The sequence below is a fragment of the Protopterus annectens genome, chromosome 6.part0 (assembly GCF_019279795.1).
Source record: "Protopterus annectens isolate FY-2018-M chromosome 6.part0, PAN1.0, whole genome shotgun sequence".
NCBI lineage: Eukaryota > Metazoa > Chordata > Ceratodontiformes > Protopteridae > Protopterus > Protopterus annectens.
In genome coordinates, this window is record NC_056737.1 from 649,337,837 (window position 1) to 649,350,566 (window position 12,730).

The following is a 12,730-nucleotide window of genomic DNA, read 5'->3' on the forward strand; positions in this document are numbered from 1 at the left end:
ATCCGATAACAAAGCATTGGTTATTGCTTAATTTACAAACAGGTAGATTCAGCTACTGATCTGTTATTGTGTAGCATAATTTAGCTGTAATTCAGTAATTAATTTTCTTTACTCTACAGTGCTGGCTTTTCTTTGGTTACAAGGGTACAGGCCACATGACTAGATCAGAAAGCACCCCCTCTACTGTGTAAAATAATACACATTTTCTACAACTCTGTTATGATACATAGCAATTTAACAAAAAAATTGTATCTAATGGCAGTATGTGTTAAGGACTCCCTTTCCTTCTGACTTCCTGCACCGATATGAGTCCCAGCAGTGGCTTAGCAATGCGCAATACATGCACAAACTCATGTATATATGAACTCATATTCCACAGCTACCACTATAAGAGTGGCGTTAGAATGGAGAGTGAAATTATACTTTTTTTAATAAATGTGATTGGCACATTTTACAAAACGTAAGCTAAGACTGTAACTCAATGACATAAATTCTTGACAGGAAAGAGTTACAATAAAGAAAATTTATCCCAGGGCTGCCTTAGTACTACCATTGGACTGAAATAGTTTCTAAATGCCTTATCCCATGCATTATAGCATGATACCATTCATTCTCACTAGGGATAATATATAATAATTATTGATCATGGGATGGGTAAGGCCAGTCCAACATCAAATGGGATGGATTAATTTGAGCACAAAAAGGAAAACGGGCTAGGCTTAAAATGGTTGCAAGGGTAGCTAGCCTAGTACTTACCTATAAACTAATGAACCTAAGAGTTTTGCTGCTTAGTGACGAGAAAAACAAATGGCAGCCATAAATCTGACTCTCAGATCTACACTGATCTTTCTTATTGTGGCTTCATAAGTTACTGGTGTGTGATGCCAGGTTTTAACTCATGTTTGGAGCACAGAATGTTTCACTGGAATTTAAAACAGCTTTCTACTGTATAACAAACATTGCTTATTCGCTTAATAATGTAACGACTTCCTGCCTTGTAAATGATAAAAGCTCAGTTAGGTTGTAGTTTATTGCAAGTTTCAATGAAAAAATTCAATAATGCTTCTAGCTTAGCTGCTTCTGGCATGCATTTCCTATTTAAACCAAACTTTAATTGAAACATGGGAGGCATTGTAGCATTTGACTTGGTCCTATCATATTTATGTATTTCTATGTCATGTAGGACAAATATTCATAATTATATCACAGTTTGACTTTTATATTGATAATTAATTGATACATTTAGAAACAAATATTTTAACTGAGATATGGGAAAACATTTTGTTGTCCCTTTTACTAAGTTTCATGACCTTCTTTCTTAGCAGTGTAAGTTTTATCATTTGTGTTAGCTGCATACATTTATTGGGGATGGATAGGATACTAAAAATATTTAGGTGTAGTATATTAACTATGAATTCCACATATTGATTGCATCAATACCTTATTTAAATGGATAAGTAAACAAGAACTGTGCTTATGTGAGGATTACAATGCAAAATGCAGTTAAGGCATGATACACTAAATCTTAATTTATTTTGATTGATTCCAGATATTCCACATCATTTCTATCCTTTAGCAGATTGCACCTGAGAAAACGTTAAGATAATAAGCTTCTGATATTATCACTGTTACTAATCAGATAGTGAAGATGTGTGGTCTTTGAAGGGCAGCAGCCTCATTTGAAGATCATTTTCCTACTGTTCTTCTCTTTCTCCCAAACACCAGGGAGTGGTATATAAAGTATGCTTTCTCATAATGGAGATGTTTTCTCCCCACAATTGGAATGGCATGGAATGTAGTGCACATCCATTACAATATGCCATCTCAGGAAAGTACATCTGGATGTTCCTGCCTCCACAAGAGGAGTTCAGTTTTTATTACAGCAAATCAGATTTTAGCAGACTTAGGACTCATCTGCCAAGGCTGTTGAAAAAGTTGTGTTCTAATTGAAACTCTGCTGGGGAAGAAATTAAGTGAATATCTTGCCAGCCATATTTCTGCCTGTATCAGCCTATGTCAGTCTCCGGATGGTCTGCTGTTACAAAATCTGATTAGAATGAAGTGACTTGATTTGTTAAACAGGCAGTAATGACAATGAACATCTGTTTTGCTAGACCAAATCACATTTGGCACTTGTAAATGTTTTTTTTAATATCACTTTTTGCAGAGCAGCCCAGAAACTGAACCTTTCGTCAAAACGAAGGAAACATCACACACCTCTGCCACATTGCGAGTCATCTATCTATGCTACAAACTTCAGTGGTATCCTGCAAGTCTCCCCTCCCCCGGTGCCACCATGCCTTTTGAGAGCCATGTCAAAGGTCAAAGACAACCCAGGCATTGGAAAGGTATTTCAGCTCATTGTATCCAGTCTTTTATTAGCTTACAAAAAATTGTGTGGAAATGCAAAGATTTATGCTTCATAAGTAAACATATTTTAGTATGACATTTTATTTCCAATATAATAACAATGGATCCATGTGATTGACGTGATCACTTTCAGTTTTCTGTGTTCATAGATGTACCTTAAACTCTTAAAATAAAAATAATGATGTGGACAAAGGTGTCAACAGTTTTCAAGTAACATTCTGAGAGTATGGCAGAAAACTTTTGAGAATACAGAGGAATGCATAAATGCAGTAAAAAATCTCATATCAGTTTAATAAAAATCAATGTTTTTATCCTGTCATTTTGCCTTTTCTACATTATGCCTGTGACATCTGGTACTTTCTGCCCTTAACTGGCTCAGTTGCCCCCCCCCCCCCCCTTTACAGGCCTGTGCTGGCAGGACCTTGATAAATATTTGGCAGGTAAGTCATTCATTCTCTCTTTTTCCCCATTTTTTCCCTTTCTCATTTGTTAACTGGATAAACCCACTAGGATTAAGTGCTTGTTCTGAAGGGCAACCAAGGGAAACTGTCTGGCTTGTAAACTCACAAAGTATGCAAATGGAAAATAAAAAAATCAAACATAGTGCTGTCAGATATGGCTCATTAACAGGTAAAATTCCACAAGGAAAGTCCTCTTGGTTGCAGGGTCTGGATTACTACACAATTGTTCTCAGAGACAGACAGGAGATGTCATGGTGCAAGTGTTGTACAAGGCTACCTAGCTTTTCCATTCTGCAAATGTGAAGTGGTATAAATAAATTATACTACACATTGGTGCCAGCAACACATGGTGTTTGCTCATGCATGTAGTTACTGTAGTATCTCTACAGCTGTTATCCTTTTGGTTTCACTACAAGAAGTTAGCTGTTGTAACATGTAAGTACCTAATCACACAGTGCCCATTTGAAGGACAGGCCCTGGCCCTTGTTTTGATTAATTCCAGATATTTTCTATCCTTTAGCAGATTGCACCTGAGAAAACATATAACGATACTAAGCTACAAACACACATTGTGTAAGATTAATAGTAGGGACATGCTACACTTAAAGAAATCCCAATCCCTCCAAGCCACACACTCCAGGGATCTTAACCTTGTCATTACGATGAATAGAACATGCTGAAGGGATAGCTTCCTGACCCAGAGACTCCCCATACTCTGGAATAGGCTGCCCATACATGTCAGGCAGAGCGCCTCAATGGCCCTCTTCAAGTGGAACCTTGGCGATTGGATGGGAAATAGGAAATTCACCCCGGGGATCACATCAGTAGCCCTGCTAGACAGGGGTCTAGGAAAGAAAATATTTGTGGGAAGCAATAGCCAGGGAATCATTATGACTAGGCTTGTATAGGGCCTAGGGCCAATAGCCTAGTACCTACCTATGAACCTATGAAAACAGATATTACAGCAGTGGTATAGAAGTAAAAATATTACATACTTAAGAGGTGGCACCATGCTTAACAGACTACAAAGGAGCAGACACTTGTAGTGTTATGTATAACAGCATCATAGTCCATGGTTAAAATAGAGGCTAAGTGGGTACTGACTACATTTGAGAACAGATACAGTAAACATATGATGTTAAAATCCCAGAAAAGTGACATATAAACATAAAAGAAAAAGCTTCACTCGGCATAATATAGAAGCCTCTGTTTAAAAATAGAAGCCCATGTAACTGCTGAACAAATGTGACACATGGTTGGCATTTGAAGAGGTAGGAAAAGAAGTCAAATCTTTTAAGTGGTTAGATATCTAGTATAAATAGCTGAAGACTGAGAAATTAATGTTTGACTTTCATGTTAAGAACATGTGCACAGAAACTACAAGAAGAAAACTATGGATGCCTGTATGGAAAGCATGTTGAGGAGAGATATAATGTTGACACATACAGAGACAGGAGGCTTCCTTAGGTTGAGGTGTAGTATGTGGAAGTGCAGAGAGAGTCTGGGAATATGGAGTGGCTTCTGCTACAGATGTAAGCTGCAGGGGAGAGAAAGAGATACTCAAACAGCAAGAAGAAGAAGAATTTCTTTATGGGATACCATCATCCAATTTGTGTTTATTCTGGTTTTGTTAAGTGAGTAATTTCTACTGAGGCTAAAGTGAGTATAAGGTTAAAAAAGTCAAGAATGTTTGCAGATAGCCTGCACTTGTGATATAGGGTAGTAAAGTCCTGACTAAGGTCCAAGCGATCCTAGTTCCATTAGCAGCTTGGGCACTTGATAGACCAATCATGGAGGGTGGGTGTGCCCAACAAGGGGGATAGTGTGCTTTTGCACTCCTCTGTGTTTGATTCCTGGTGGAGGCTAGGGATGTGCAGGAAGTGTTGCCAGCATGGACAATACTCAGTGAAGGCATTGCATGCCATCCACTCTGGGCATCACAAGTATGTCTTGAGTAGAGATTAGGCTGTAAAAGATACAAATGCCAATGGCACCAGTTTTGCCCCAGGATGCCTTGCTCTCCTCACTGGCCCCAAACATGAATCTGAGCATGGTTAAAGTGGGGTTATTAGATCCATTAAATGAGTAGAGGCTCAAGAAGCATCTGATGGTCACCTGTGAGGGACCAAAAAAATAAGAGAAAATCATTACATATAAGTAATATATAAGCTGAAAATAAATTAGCACAAGGCAGTATTATCTACATCTACATTTTTATGCTAACATTATAACTAATCATACACAAATGCACAAACGCTTTCATATACACGTTGCATAATTACGTAAGCGCAATCAGTGCTCAAGGTACTGTTTAGTCCTCAGCGTCAAGTTAAAAGATTTAATGTTAGCTGGCTAATATATTTCATCTGTTACAAGGTTTATTTCATGCCAAGACATCAGCACTTACTTTCTGTTGGTTTTCACCATTTGCATAAATAGATTGTAGGGTTAGAGCAGTTTTGAGTCAGACGAACAGGGTTTTATGACTAATATGTTTTGATTACTACTATAATGAAATGGCTGGAAGTTCTGCACTTTAGAATCCTACTCTTCCAAGGCTGTGTCAAATAAATGCCAGCAAAGGTTGTGAACTAGTTTGAAGGAAGCACCTAAGATGTTTATATAGGTGCAGGTCTGAGTGTGGGTAAAGAGCTAGAAGTGTCTCCTGTAATGTTCTTATTTCTTGATTTCCCATTGTATATCTTCTTTGAGAAGCATTTGGCAGCTGCTTTCAGTTGTTTTGCAGTAGGAAAGTAAGTGTAAGACTTAATAGGATAAGTACTGGCAACATTTGTTAAGGAAGTACACTTTTTTTGGTGAGTCCTTTACAAATCCAGCACATTTTTGTACTATACACAGTCTTTAGTATTCTTATACTGTTTCTTCCTATATATATATATATATATATTGCATTGAATGTAGAGTAAACAGCTCAAATTTAATGCCAAGAAAGGAACTGCTCCTAGGAAGAGTCAAGCTTTCTGTACATGTAGAAAGTTTGCCAGTTTTTCATTTCCACAAATGGTGTTTTTACCACTCATTTTATAATGGCTCATACTTTTGGGTGTTTCAGAGTCAGACTGGATCTTATATTCCGTCCATGTCTCTGTTTAATTTAGGTGTTCTGGCCTATCTAAAGACACTGTCTTCCACATGAGCATGAAACTAGTAACCAAACAATTCTCCTGGTACAGTAGTCATGCCAGTGAACTGTAAGAACAACCAGCATCTTCAGCCAGAGCAGATGTCTTATGAAAACATTCATACTCTTGGATGCAGTTATCTCTTGCACCCATGGGTGCTTGTGCGTTTTGCTGCCACCCAGTATATCATGTTAACAATGTTTCTTTTTTTATAAAATATCAAGCAGGATCCACCAGTGACTCTTTTTATGTACTTTTTATCTCTCCACTATCTGACCATTTGTCAGCCTATCAGAGACACCCTTTAGCCCCTTCACCTGAAGGCTCAAATAACCCTTCAGACTAGGGACTGTCCTTATGGGGCAACAGTTGAAGAAAGAACCTAAGCATCATTAGGCTGAGTAACGCCATGGGGTACCTAGGATCATAGGATCATAGGAGCTTACTAGGCTATTGGCCCTGAGGACCTTATAAGCCTTGCCAAAAGTTTAGCCCATGTTTAGACAAGTCAGCACCCAAAGCCCCTGTCCAGCAGGGAAACAGGTGGAATCGCAGGGGTGTATTTTTTTGTTTCCCATTCAGTTATCCAGGTTGCGCTTAAAAAGGGATAATGAGGTACTCTGCTTGACATGGAGAGAAAGTCTATTCCACAGATGGGAGAGTCCCTGGGACACAAATCTGTCCCACCAACAAATCCTATTGATATCACAGACCAGGTTGAGGTTGCGCGTATGGGTTGCTTGAGTGGAGCTTGACTTGTGGATATGCAGCAGTCCCATCAAGGCGGGGTCTGAGATTGCTTTGTATGCCAGACAGAGGTCACCTCTGAGGAGTCTTTATGAAACTGAATAGAGAAACAGGGCTTTTAGCCTATCTGTGTAGGGTAGATGTTTGAGGCCCTGGATTCTCTTGGTGAGGAACCTCTGTGGTCTCTCCAGCTGCTGCATGTGCTTTGCGAGGTACATGCCGAAGGGGGCATTGTACTCAATAATTGGCCTTATAAGGGAAGAATACAGGGATGTTATGACCTCTTTGTCCCTGGATGAGATACCCTTACTTATGAGGTGGGCCATGTAGAAAGCTTTCCGTACAACGGAAGCAACATGGTGGTCAAAAGTCAGGTTGCTATCAACCTGGGTGCCCAAATCCCTCACTACTGATTGTGTACTTAGGACGTTGTTATTAATGTGATAATATATGGTGACATCACTCTCCCCAAAGGGGATGATGATGCATTTCCTGGCATTCAGCTTGAGGCCATGTTTCTGGCACCAATCATTTGTTTGGGTGAGACCCTCTTGGAGGACATTCAAATCACTTGGGGAAATGATGACTGCGCCCAGCTTGCAGTCATCTGCAAAGTTGATCAGCCATAGCCCACTGGTTTTGGCTGCACCTCAGAGACGTATATCCTAAAGAACAGAGACCCCAAGACTGATCCCTGAGGTACGCTGCTCATTACGGGTCTACTGCTTGAGGTGACTTCCACTATTTTGATTAGGTGGGTTCTATCAGTGAGCCAGTTTGCAACCCATCTGGTAACATATGGATTGTTGCCTAGATGAGAGAGTTTATCTACTATGCCTGAGTGGGTAAAAGTGTTGCAGACTTTGGCCAGGTCAAGGTAGGTGGTGTCCACAGTCTTCCCCTCCTCCACGGCTTTGGTGACTGTCTCAAAAAGTCAACTAGATTTAACAGATGTTCATCGTGTTTCACTGTTGCAGTCATTACACTTGGGTTATCCTGCTGGCAGGCGTCCCACAGTCGGCCCGAGTTCCAAAGTCTTGGTCCAGCGTTGGTTGCTGTCGCCTCTTCCCTGACGTCAGTGCGCCAGGGGTATAAAAGTTGCAACTGACGCCATTTTCTTCAGACTTTCTTGCCGCGCGGTGCCCAAAGCAAAAGCAGTTCGCAAGTGCCGGTCGGCCGACTCCTGAGATTTTCAAAATTGAGTTTCAGAACTGAAGTCTACAATAAAGCTAAGTACCCCATTGGGGAAACTTTTTCTTGCTCCAGACCGATGTCAGTAAAAGTTAATAATTGTATTTCTTGTGGGAAGCAAATACCTCATAAGGACTTTCACTCTTTCTGTATTCCTTGCCTAGGCCCTGACCACGACGTTACTAGTTGTTGGTTTTGTGCTAGATTCAATAAACGCACTATTAAACATTGGTTTGATTTTGCTTTACATTATTTTGGCCGAAGGTTTAATTATATAATGCCGTCAGAACAACCAACGACCGGAATTTATAAAAAACGCAAAGACAAAGAAAAAGACAGGCATCCGAGGTACAAAACCGATGACGAAGCCTCTTCTAGGCCAGTCACCGATTCGCTGGTTCTCAGTGAGGCGCTTTCGCAGCCCCTGACACCCACTACCTCAGAGCCACAGGCCGTAACCGACAGCCACGTGGAGACACCGAGGCCTATGGAAACTCAAGGTATTGGGCCTACGGAAACTATACCCTCAGATGGGTCTAGAGCCGCTGAGCAGGCATCGGCTTCTGAGGGTGTTTTCAGACCTTCACAGCTTACAATTAAGGCTACTAAAGCAGCAAAGGCAAAGTCAAAAACACCATTAAAGACAAAGAGAAGTGCAGCATTCTCCAGAACAGTCATCCATGCCAAAGAAACAGATGCTTAAAATGGCCGAAGACCTTATTACTTTAATCAGGGGTTCCCATCCCCCTCCTGACAAAAGGCCTAGGCAAGACACTGATTATGATTCCTCTGATCAGGTTTCCATTTCCTCTGATTCCTCTTCTGATCAGGGATATTCTCTCCCTCCCTATGAGGACTCTGATGCAGAAGAGTCCATTCCTTCAGCCTCACTGCCTGAGGATTATTCTTTTGGGGAAACCCTACACACCATGAGGGAGCATTTCCATTGGGAGAGCCAGGATTATTCAGAATCCAAGAAAAGGCTCAGAGATTTCCTTTTATTGCCTCAGCACAGGCCCCTGGCTATCCCCCTGTGCTTGATATTGTAGATGATGTTTTTACTGAATCCAGTCTGTCTCCTGATTCTTTACCCCCTGCACCAGTCAAGCCAGACAGGTACTACAGTGTCCCTGACTCTCATAAATTTCTTTACAAAAACCCGGCTGCAGACCCAGAAACAATTTCTCAGGGTCCTAAAGGGGTTAAGGCTTCCACTGCCAAAAATCCTGTCCCCTCAGATAGGGATTCCAGCGCTCTGGACAGATGGGGGAAAAAAGTTTACACTTCTGCTACTTTACCTGTAAGAGCTTTAAACTGTCAGTTTCACATGCTTAAATATCAACAGTATCTCATGTCATTGTTAAAGCAGAAAATGGTTTCAAATACAGAAAGTCCTGACAGTAAAGAAATGCAGGATTTATTGCATGCAGTTGCACAAGTGGGAAAGCATACTCTGAAATGTGGTTTTGATACATTAGAGCCTTCTTGTAGAGCCGCAGTTACAGGCTCTGTTATTCGAAGACATGCTTGGTTGAAAGAACAAAGTTTACCTGACCATGTTAAAGTAAAATTATTGGATGCTCCATTACAGCATGATACTTTGTTTGGTGTTAAGGCAGAAGAGGTGTTAAAGAAAATGGAGGATAAAGCAAAGTCAATGCAGACAGTGAAAGCTTTCTTACAGGTTCAACCACCTAGATTTAGCAGAAACTGGCCTTCAAAAAATTGGTCCTTTCCAGTGTCAGACAGGCCACAAAGAGGCAGATACAGATGCCCAAGAGGCAGATCTCAGCCCCAAGGCTCCTACAGACCTAAACAATGGGGTGCTTCAGCCCCCAAAGGTGGAGAAGACAAATCACAACCTTATAGGAAACAGTCACAATTACTTCCCTCTGCAAATGCCATGCTGTTACCTGTTGACAGCACCCCTAGGGTGAAAGCTAGCACTTTTCTCAAAAAATTGGCACGTGATCACCCAGGACCAATGGGTGCTGAATACTGTTTCTCAAGGTTACAGGTTCCACTTCCGCATGCTTCCAAAACCAAAAGGTATGCCAGACCTGCCACAAAACCAATGGGCAGAGGCACAAAAACAGATTGCTGCTCTTATGGACATGGGAGCTATTCAAAAAGTTCCACAACAAGAACAGGGACAAGGATTTTACTCAAGACTTTTCTTAGTACCCAGAAAAGACAAAGCCTGGAGACCAATACTGGACCTGTCAATCCTAAATACTTTCCTGGATGTTCCAAAATTCAAAATGTTAACACTACAACAACTTCTGCCCATGCTGGGCAAGGAGGCTTGGCTAGTTACTTTGGATCTCAAGGAGGCTTACCTGCATGTCCCAATCAGACAATCTTGCAGAAGATACCTCAGGTTCATAGCAGGCTCAATGCATTACCAATTCTCTGCACTGCCCTTTGGCTTATCTACTGCACCCAGGGTCTTCACAAAATGCCTGGCATCAGTAATTGCATTTTGCAGACAAAAAGGAATTCAAATATATCCCTACTTGGACGACTGCCTTATTCAAGCAGAGAGCAAGGACACTCTTGAAAAGCACCTGGCGTTTGTAAAAAGATTGCTAATTTGCCTAGGGTACACAGTAAACGAAAAGAAATCAAAACTAGTGCCCTCTCAAGAGATAATATTCCTAGGTGCAAGCTTAAATACAACTGCCCAGATGGCTTATCTCACGCCAGACAAACAAAGGCAACTGACTCATTACTTTCAAATGATGGCAACAAAAACCCAGCTCCCTGCAAGAAAAATTCTGCAGGCCCTGGGCTTCATGGCATCCTGCATTCTACTAATTCCATATGCAAAACTGCATATGAGGAAACTACAATGGTATCTAAAAAGTGTTTGGACTCAGCATTGTCACAGCCTGGAGACAGTCATAACTTTAATTCCCTGCCTGCAACAGGAGTTTCGATGGTGGTCCCAGGCCTGTCACCACAACAAGGGACAGCCTTTCACCTTACCTACAGCCAGGCAGACAATAACAATGGATGCATCGGATTATGCCTGGGGAGCACATATGGCAGGAAAATGTATTCAGAATACATGGCCCAAGGAAAAAGAGATGCTAGCTGTACAGAATGCCCTGACAGCCTTCAAGGACCTAATACATCCAGGACAACTATTAATAAAAATGGACAATACCACAGTTATGTGATACATAAACAAGCAAAGGGGCACACATTCCTACCCCCTATGCAGAAAAGCCATGACTTTGTGGAACACAGCACTGACCTACCAAGTACATCTGCAAGCACAATTCCTGCCAGGAACAAAAAATACACTGACAGACAAACTAAGCAGAAATCTCATGGATCCTCACGAATGGAAGCTAAATCCACAAGTGTTCAGCATGATAACAAGGAAATGGGGATGCCCAGACATAGATCTTTTTGCCTCCCCTCACAATTCTCAAATACAGAAATGCTGCACAAGAACTTATTACTCTCAAGCATGGAAAGTGGATGCTCTATCATTCAGCTGGAAAGGCCTGACAGTCTATGCCTTCCCTCCGATGCCTCTTCTCACCAAGGTGCTACTAAAAGTCAAACATGAAAGGCCAAAAATGATCCTGATTGTACCAGGCTGGCCACGCCAGCACTGGTACCCAATCCTAAAGAGTTTGTCCCAAGACCCACCTTGGCCTCTACCTCAAATCCCTCATCTTCTGACACAACAAAACAATCAGATTCTGCACAGTCACCTCAAGACCTTAAACTTGGCAGCATGGCAGATAATGTAGCCACTCAGACTGCACCTCTCTCTAAAGCTGTTATGGATGTTATTTTAGAAGCCAGGAGGCCCAGCACTAGGAAATCTTATGCAGAAAAATGGAAGAGATTCTGTGCTTGGAACCAGGCACAAGGGCTTGAACCACTTGTCCCTAATATACCTCAGATTTTGCAATACCTAACTGAGATGTTGGAGAAAGGCCTATCTTTCTCATCTATTAAAATCCATGCCTCTGCCATTTCAGCATGGATTAGTTCATAGTTCATAGGTTAGTACTAAGCTAACTGCCCTTGCGAGCCATTTTAAGCCTAGCAAGTTATCCCTTGTGAGACTCAAACCCTGCCCCTTGTGTTTGTAAGGCAAACACCTTAACCATTAGGCCACCCAATCCTCCTATTTTTTTCACATCCTCTACTATGACAGTACCTCAGAGGGGCAAAAAGATATAAGGAGAGCACCAGTACCTACTTGGGACCTCAATTTTGTTTTAGAAAAACTCACACTGCCTCCTTTTGAACCAGCCAGCACAGCTGACCTAAAATTCTTGTCATGGAAAACTGCTCTGCTCCTAGCAATAACTTCAGCAAGAAGAGTCTCAGAGTTAGGGTTTCTCTTAGGACAAAATCAACATTCATGCCAAAGGTGGTCTCCAATGTGGCCTTAAACCAAACCATTCATTTACCTACTTTCTACCCAAATCCCCAGAATAAAGGGGAAAGTCTTCTGCATGCTTTGGATATACACAGACAGCTACGATTCTACTTGGACAAAACAAAAGCTTTCAGAAAAACTGAGCAACTGTTTGTAGCATATGCTGCAGGATCACAAGGAAAGCCTATTACAAAGCAGACAATCTTAAAATGGATAAGACACTGCATCCGCTTTTGTTATGCACAACATGGCAAATCAGTGCCTAAGGGCATTAGGCCTCATTCTACCAGAGCAGCAGCCACTTCAGCAGCTTTCCTCAGAGGAGTACCAACCAAAGACATTTTAGAAGATGCAACCTGGAGCTCAGTGCATACTTTCACCAAGCACTACCACTTACCTCTCTACTCTAA

The 12,730-nt window shown here is 41.4% G+C and overlaps 1 protein-coding gene across 5 annotated transcripts in view; it reads left to right on the forward strand.

The window, feature by feature from the left end:
• The window catches only part of KIF26A (kinesin family member 26A), a 620,820-nt gene that overhangs the window by 470,713 nt on the left and 137,377 nt on the right, over positions 1 to 12,730 (forward strand). For all 5 annotated transcript variants that reach the window (XM_044074337.1, XM_044074338.1, XM_044074335.1 and 2 more), the window contains one exon: positions 2,168 to 2,348. In XM_044074337.1, the coding sequence (XP_043930272.1) occupies positions 2,168 to 2,348 (181 nt within the window). The remainder of the gene's footprint in view (positions 1 to 2,167; positions 2,349 to 12,730) is intronic.